General features: G+C 45.3%; 1 protein-coding gene across 1 annotated transcript; it reads left to right on the forward strand.

Moving 5' to 3' along the window:
* Positions 1–2,486: 2,486 nt before the first annotated feature.
* On the forward strand, positions 2,487–2,729 carry PHALS_02372 (uncharacterized protein; the record flags this gene model as incomplete). Its single annotated transcript, XM_024716862.1, has 2 exons — positions 2,487–2,549; positions 2,589–2,729. The coding sequence occupies 2 exons, from the start codon at positions 2,487–2,489 to the stop codon at positions 2,727–2,729; spliced, it is 204 nt and encodes a 67-aa protein (XP_024582418.1).
* Between the last annotated feature and the right edge of the window lie 5,654 nt (positions 2,730–8,383).

Consider the following 8,383-nt stretch of genomic DNA (forward strand, 5'->3'; position numbering starts at 1 on the left):
CGACTGAAGGACAGGTTTCCTGAAATTATGGAGTTCTTTGGAGGCTTAGTCTCTCCTTTCCCTAATACCACCACGGTTGAAAGCGATTTCTCTGTCCTCAAATGGGAAAAAGATCTTTACGGATCGAATCTTACTCCATTTTCCCTGGAAGAAATATTACACAGTCGTCAAATTCGCTCTTTATTGAAGAATCAGTGAGGATTAGCACCGTTTTTCAAAAAAATGCCGTATGTTCCGTATCTTGTTCCAGTCACGCTTCGTATTTAGTAGAAATACGGAATATAAGGAATATTCCGTATCTAGAGAGGCCTGCTTATAGCGCAAGATGGTTAAGTCAAGTGTACCGTAAATAGTTACGCCTGGATGTTGGCGGACGCACTTTCTCACCGCTCAGATTGCGAGCTTCCACATATCACAACGGTATTGTTGTACATCGATGATACATAATGCGTACAAATTTTTAAAGAAGAAGGAGGGATATGCGCCATTAAAGTTCGTATATGAAGATCTTGTGCGTCACATCGGTATGGGCTACCCAAAGGTTGCTGTGATTGGCACGAACCGCATTGATACCGAACGAGCGATTGTCTACCGCTGTACTGATTTCTGTATGATTCCTTAGAAGGTCATCTAGACAAAGAAACACGAACAACTTATGGAGCACGGTATATTGGTGGCGTAAGATGCATTATTTTTGTGTGTTCTTTGGAAAACGTGTCGGCACTTTAGATTTCCTCCGCATAAATATGTATCCTTGACCAGTTTGTCGGTCCCCGACGGAGAGTTGGCAGTTTGTCAGCATAGATTTATCTTTGGCTAGACATTTAGGCAGGATGGTGTATGTTGCGGGGTTTCATGTACTCTAGTATGAAGGGGTGGGTCACACAAGATGATGTGACCACACAATGGAGTGGCAACACCTTGACAATAAGTCAGTACGTGGCTGTACTTCCAGTAGTTATGCATTTTAATTAGGTCTTAGTATTTAAATCAGGAAAATGAATAGATTTAGATATAGACGGCTTTGCCGCAAATTAAACCAAGAAATACAGCTTAAATTTTGAACGGAAGCCTTTGGTTAAGGTTGTGGTCCCTCTTGGAATAAGCGGATTACGATCAGCTACACTCATACTGGTTTCAAGTATAGAACGAGGGTCACCAACGTTAGCTTACCTTCCTCTAAGCGAAAGTGCTATGGTAGCCCCACTGCAGTGTATCTCTATGCTGTTAGCAACACCGATTTCGAAATAAGTACTGTAAAGTTGCTCCACGAAATGTAATATTCAGTCAACATGTGTTGACTTTGTTAAAAAGCCAAAATCGACGTAAGTTCTTTACGGCGAAATTCGGATGATCTTTGCTGGAGGTGCTAGATACCTGGTTACATGATCCCAGCGGACCAACTATATACTAATAACCAGACAAATAGCGTTAACCGCGGAGATACGACATACTGGTATGTCATGCTCACATTTACTCATTTGCGCTATCACACTATGCACGTCTTAAGGATATACACTATTTCATATAAATAGTTTGGTAGATCCCCGTTTTCTTTCCACACATCCATGAAGCGATTTCGGTCTTGGTAGAAGCGGAAACCTTGAATCTGATCAACATATTCATAGAAAAAAAATTGACGATATCTGGAGACTTACATGATGTTGGGCGCTGTGACATATAACGGGAAAGCAAAATGCGAGTTTTAGACGGCATAAATTTGCGACTATTAAAATTTTTTTAGGATACGCTTGAAAAAAAGGGTTACACGAACCTTGATAACAGGGATGCGTGTGTCACACGAGATGTGCATGGTTTGACCACACCCAAACAAGAATACGGGACGGGGCTAGGTAGCCAGTAGTTATGCATGTATTTTTAGATTTTACTATATATATTTAGTATATTTAGGAAAATCTAAACTTTTAAAATATGGATTAAAAAAATCAGTTTGTAGTTTAATCCATAAGTGTTATGCTCAAAGTTAACTAGAGCTTAAAACTAAGGCACTTAATATACCTGTTTCATTACGTAAGATCATTAAATCTATCGTGTATGACTAGCAGTCCACATACCCCACGGACCTTCTCTTTATCTAGTCTATTTCCCCATCGGTTACGAGTATTGATCATCATCCATTATTATAACGCTTTTTTTACAGTCTAAACCTATCTTGTCAATCCAAAGTAGAATGGTGTAGTAGAACAATGATGCGTTCCCTTTGTAATCTCCATCACCGTAATAAGTAACTCAGCTGGTTACACAACCATTGCCTGATTAATATTTCGCGCACAAAGTGACAGCATCTCGAGATATATTGCATAGAGAGTTTGACTCTTCACTCTCAAACTTGCGCCAGGTGATACATTTTACCACTCCAGAATTTCTCTACTCCATTTCGCTGTTTGTAGCGTACTGCTAAATAAAATGCCTAGAAGGGGTCGGTGCCGATCTCAAAGGTCCAAGTTGACCTCAACTCCCTCATGATGGAAAATCGAGGTCTACTTGGGGAAGAGCGCTCACAGAGAACATTCGACTCTCGGAAATTGGTATTTTTACGCTCTGCTCCTTTTGTAATTTATGAGCAGGATCTGACTGTGCAAGTGAAGATTGCCCAACTGCGAGCACATGAAGCAGCACCACATTTGCTTACTCAATCTAGTCGTGAAAAAGGAATCATACCATTGGAAATTACACGCTGCGCCGCGGCGGGCGTCTTTCCATGCTAATGAGTGTGTTCCATCTGCTTAAACACAATGTCTACTTGAAAGGCACTCTGCAACCAATTTCGGACCATGGATTCAGCCGTCACCTAATCACTGAATGGATAAACTTGATTGCTTTCAGGTGAGGCGTACGCAATTATTCAGCAGCTGCTGTTCAAGACTAAGAAGGGGGGACTGAACACTGGCTAAAATACAAAGGATATATTTTGCAAATTGCGTACTACTTGACGAAACACATTTTCTTGCCCGTCTTAAGTCGTTTAAAGCCAGCATGCTTTAAACAGACGTCATACTTGAAAACGGCAAATACTAACATCTGCAAGCACAAAACACGTTGTAAGCGTCGAGTTGAACGCTCACACCTTAGTATTCCATCGACTCCTCTACGCCAGGGCGCTTCACGAACATGGAACAAGGCGGGATCTCGCTCAATTATCGATAGCGTGTCGCACTTTGCAATTATATTCCTTTCACTGGTGATGTAAAAAACAAATTTCTCGCCCAGTTGAATGCGGCAAAGGCACCAGGGTAAATTATATTAAATTACAGTTAATACTGCATGGCTTTCCAGAGTAAAGATACCCGCTACCTTTCTCCAAACACCTTTTACACCCCCAGTAATTTTGCTAGCTCACTACCTGCTTCACACAAAATCTAGCCATGCCATGCTCACCAAAATCCAACGGAAAACGACCATTGTGAAAATGCTTGTTTTGGAATATATCAATTGTGGTGACTTTCTCCGATGATGTACGTGTAACGGTGTTACACATTTTGGAATGAAGGGGTGGGTCACACAAGATGATGTTACCACACAATGGTGTGGCTACACAATGGCGTGGCTACACCTTAACAAGAAGCCTCGGGGCCGAGGATAAGCATGGGCACTGACGTGCGGCACTTTGGTTGAAAGGACGTTCCCCCCTGGACGAAGCTGAAGCTGCAGTTTTTAGAAGTGTTCTCGCCGCTCAACCAGGCACATCACGTGCAACCACGTTTCTTCGCCGCCCAAAAGGCTAAATTGGTGGACTTTTTTAAAGTTGCACACACTTATTGCCGCGAGGACAGCCGATCCTCTCCTCGACGCGGTCAGAAAACTATGAGGGCCTCTGCACTGGCTTGGACAGAATGGAAGTTTCTCGTGTGTATCCACCTCATTTGATGAAGCGGTGCACTACGTGGCGGGACTGCCAGCATTTACGCATCTTAATCAGGTTTTACTATTTAATTCAAAACACTTGGAGATAGCTAGCACCACGAGCTATTGCTCGTTCTGGAGAATGGCGGATGCCATAGTCATTTTGGTCTCTCTCACCCAGAGCAGGATATTTTCTCCATCCTTACCCTCAAAGGTCTTAACGCTCACCATGAGCGGCCTGGGTCGGGAAGGGTCATTCGTTGTCGACGGTGGTGTCATGGGCGCAGTCGGCACCGACATCTTCTTCTCTAGGTGCTTTAGCGGAGCATTTTCATAGTTCAAAAAGCCTCTAGACGCGCGCTTATCACCTTTGGCCCTTGGCGACAAAATGTTCCACACCCTCAGGTCCCAGCAGGGACACCAGTTTTTAAGTTCGTCCTGCATGCCCTAGGCCACAAAAAAGAATTGTTCCAACCATACAAAGGATCAGCTGTAATGACACAGGTGTAGATTGACTACAAGTGCTACCAAGTGCAGCGGGGCTGCCGTAGATTTTTCGATTAGAGGAAGCTAAGCCAAGGATACTAGAACCAGTAGGAGTGTAGCGGATCCCAATCTGCTAACTCCAAGACGACCCACAACCTTAAATATATGCAGATAAATTTTCTCATTCAGAATATAAGCTGTATTTGCTTAATTTATTTATTCTAAATGTAATGCCGATATCAAATTTAAGTCGGCACAAATTGGTTGGAATGCACACCCTCAGTGCTCGTCGAGTGGGTCTGAGCCGATGGATCATAGATATGCTGTGAAAGAGAAGGCAGAGCTCCGAAGTGCCGGAAAGAGTTTAAACAACCGACAGTGTTTTGGCTATGAAGACACCAGTCACCTTCGGACTGGTTGTCCCCTGCGCAAGGCGAGTAAAGGTTCGTCAAGCTGAGACCCCGTTTCTAACCAGTTTTCTGGTTTGTCGCGGGGAAACGACAATATCCAGTAGGCGCGGAGCGTGCTACTGAGATAGAGCTGAGTTCGGTTGAGGTAGCCGACAACAGGGCCCACCCCCAAAGAGCTCCCTACGCTTGAACACCAAACGTGTAGGCAAGCCGGGCTTGCTGGTCGTATAAACGATCGTGAAGGGATTTGAAAAGCCATGAACGATCTTGCTCAACTTCAGGGCGTCAGGCAGTTATGCTCGACGCTCCACGATTGAAGGAAGCCAGCTTTATGCTGAGGCGCTGGAAGCGCGGTTGAGAGACACTGTCACTGTTTACTTTGCGACAGGGGCATGTGTCTCGGTGCCGAGGGTACCTGTGGACCTCGGCGTCAAGTTTCTTGACTTTGATAGCGTGGAACGCTGCCTAGTCTTAGACTTGGATTCAAAGTATGACATTAATCCTTGGTATGGCGTCGTTGAAACACTATGAGCCATAAAGCGATTGAAGGTCGAAGAACCTGGGCGCTACGCACACGTATCCTGGTGGAGCTTTGGTGAGTCATGAACCCTCTCTGCAGGAAGCAGAAGCGCTATTGGTGCGGGCACTGGACCGGGACGGTCAATGTGCTGGATATCGGAGTACCCGAGTTGTCAAACACCAAAAGTGTATTGGACAAGATTCCCGAGCATGGCTCGCGGGCTGAACGTGGAGTGGTACGTAACCCACTGAACCCTGATCAAGTATCAAAGCATTCGATGCATGCCAAGAGTGGCTTGGTTGGCCAAGGGCCGAGGCATCAAGAGCGAGGCCCTATTGATGCGCGTGGACTGACACGTAATCTGCTTAGCACTGCTCACGTATCGAAGAAGTTGCTGGATGCCAAGGGTGGCATGGTCTGACGAGGTTCGAGGCATCTTGGGATGTTACCTTTTGATACGCACGGAGTGGCACGTTATCCACTGGACGAAGACTGCGGAAATAAAGCTCTTCGTCGATGTTGTTAATAACATCAAGGAATTGATGGGTGACAAACTGGGGACAATAGACGACGCCGAGTGTGCGTTTCCACTGGTCCCGATGAGATGTAAATCTCTATAGAAGGGAGATAGCAAAGCCGTATGACATCTGCAAGACGCAGGGCATCGACCCTGACAAAGGGTGTGTCTACCATAGACGATTGCGTATAGCAATATACCCTTGTCAACGTTATGACAGGGGAGGAAGACGGCGACGTCACCCTCGAGGCTATTCCTGCGGTGGGCGCTTGAGCTGGACGAGATATCCTTCGAAGAGGTTGGCGGTGCCGTGAAGGCAGGCGGCTAAGCCGAGGTGGATATTATACGACCGAAGAAAGAGAACAATTTGTTGTCGCTTCTGGATGAAGATGTCCTGGAGGAAACATTAAAGGGTGTTGAACGCACGCAGTGGATCTTCAATTCTTAAGGATCTCTCATATGTACTATCCTTTAGAAAAGAAATTTCAAGACGTCGTCTTCAAAGATCCGTCGTCGGTCCTACCTTCGGACCGAGGTGTGCGTCATGAGTTTGATCTGGTTTCAGGAACCAAATACGGCGTAACACGCCAATAGCCCCTGTCCAAGGAGTAGTGTGACGTCGTTGACGACTTTTTCCGCCCGAATCACGACGCAGGAATGGTGCGTGAGAGTACGTCTCACCATTCGACACCCACATTTTGGGTCCGGAAGCCAAACGGCAAGTGGCGTATCGTTCACGCATCTAATAAGCTAAAATCTGCCACCATTTCGGCACAGACACCAATTCAAATCCAAAGCTATCTTAATGCAAGGTGAACGGCAACCCTGATGTAGTAGCAACTGTAATCGATGCAATGACCGAGTCTTACTACTTTATATATTCACTGGACATCTAGGCACAATTGGCAAGCTCTTGTATCATTAGTTTCAAAGTCATCAGGAAACTGGAGGCCTACGCTTCAAACGTTAGTGGTATTTGTCCGAAAGTGCTCACCAATAACGAGACTGACCCTGATTAAAGCTGTAGTCGGGTGCACAAATGAATTATACCCGTGAGACAACTAGTGTTGACCTTCCAGCCTTGGAGGGCTGGAAGCGAGAAAGTATATCTCTCAAGAAAACGCTTGGCAAGCTCTTATATCATTGAAGTCAAAGTGATAAGAAGGTTGGCGGCCATCGCTTCAAATGTTTAAGTGAATTCCCCGGACGGGCTCGCCAATAACGAGATTGAGCTTCATGAAAGCCCTAGCAAGGTGTCTGCTGCTTGGCATATGGGTCATACCCGTGGGACCACTAATGCTGAGCTCCAGCCGTTGAGGGCTGGGACCAAGAAAATATTTTTCTGGAGGAGGAAGTAGAGATAGTCCTTATTTTAATTTTACCATGTTCCAGACGATGCAACATCTTGTCGCACTAGCGGGCATCAAGCACGGAAGTCGCGCGAGAATATAGCATGCACGCTTAGTACCTTCAAAGAAGATTTATTCCCAACATGAAAAGTCTTGCGACGTATGTTGCGAGTGTATGCGCCACTCAATCAGGTGTACTGGGTGCATTCGCGGTTCTTGACAATCTGTCTGATGCGGCATAACTGGTTATTGATGTCCGAGAGCTGCGAGCTCTGACATTGTGATGACTATATACCTTTGCGCGATGGTGGTAGCAGTTACATTTTTATTTGGTATCTCCGAACATGTGCAGCTCGCACTGAGACTTTGTCGTCCGGCGTATCGATTTCGAAAATGGGATGGGTGTCGAATCAAATGCGGGGTACAATTACATGCCAAAACGGTCGGCTGGATAAGGGAGGTGTGAACTTAAGAGCGTACCAGCGACAATAAACATTAGCCATGCGGAGGAGGAAATAAGAAATTTATCACCTGTCGAGTGCTGGAGTTCATGTGCCACAACTTGTGGGTATACGTTTTGTATTTTTGCACAATCATTCTTGTGATTTGCAATACTGAGCTAGGCGTTCGGTCGTCTAAGTAGCTTAGTGTGGGGCTCTTATTGATTATGCGTGACTTCAATGCCCATCGTGATAAAGTTAATTGCAATAATCGTCGTGAACAAGCGTTTGTGGCTCACCAGGACTTGTCTTCCTCTTGTAATGTTCCTCCCCACGCAATCGCCGCTTTATATTGTACGTGAAACGGTGCAGTGACTAAGCAGATATTACATCTCGAAATGACTAAAAGGTGGGGACAAAAGAACGAATAAACAATGGCTTACAGACACTACTAATAACTTCGTAAATTTAACTAATTCCTTGTTTCACCACTCTGATAACATAATTTAAGTAACTCCTCGAAATTGAATTTCTTCACCGAGCAGCACCGTGATTCTCGCACGGGTTACATGTCAAACCTAGGTAACCTGCATTTCCTCTTTTCTGCGGATTGAGGTACACGGTTCGTCCAGCGAACCCCTTCAAAGGAAGCGCCAGTAGAAATAAGGCGATTTTGTAGGAAAAGTGGGTTCTATCGGATCTCGTGTAGATTGAGGGCAATGATGAAACCCCTACAGAGAGGATTTCTCTATATGAGGTTGAGCTCACAGCTTGAGTATTCAGCATCACCCTCCCGG

The sequence above is a fragment of the Plasmopara halstedii genome, assembly GCF_900000015.1.
Source record: "Plasmopara halstedii genome assembly, contig: Scaffold_1898, whole genome shotgun sequence".
NCBI classification, from domain to species: Eukaryota; Oomycota; class Peronosporomycetes; order Peronosporales; family Peronosporaceae; genus Plasmopara; species Plasmopara halstedii.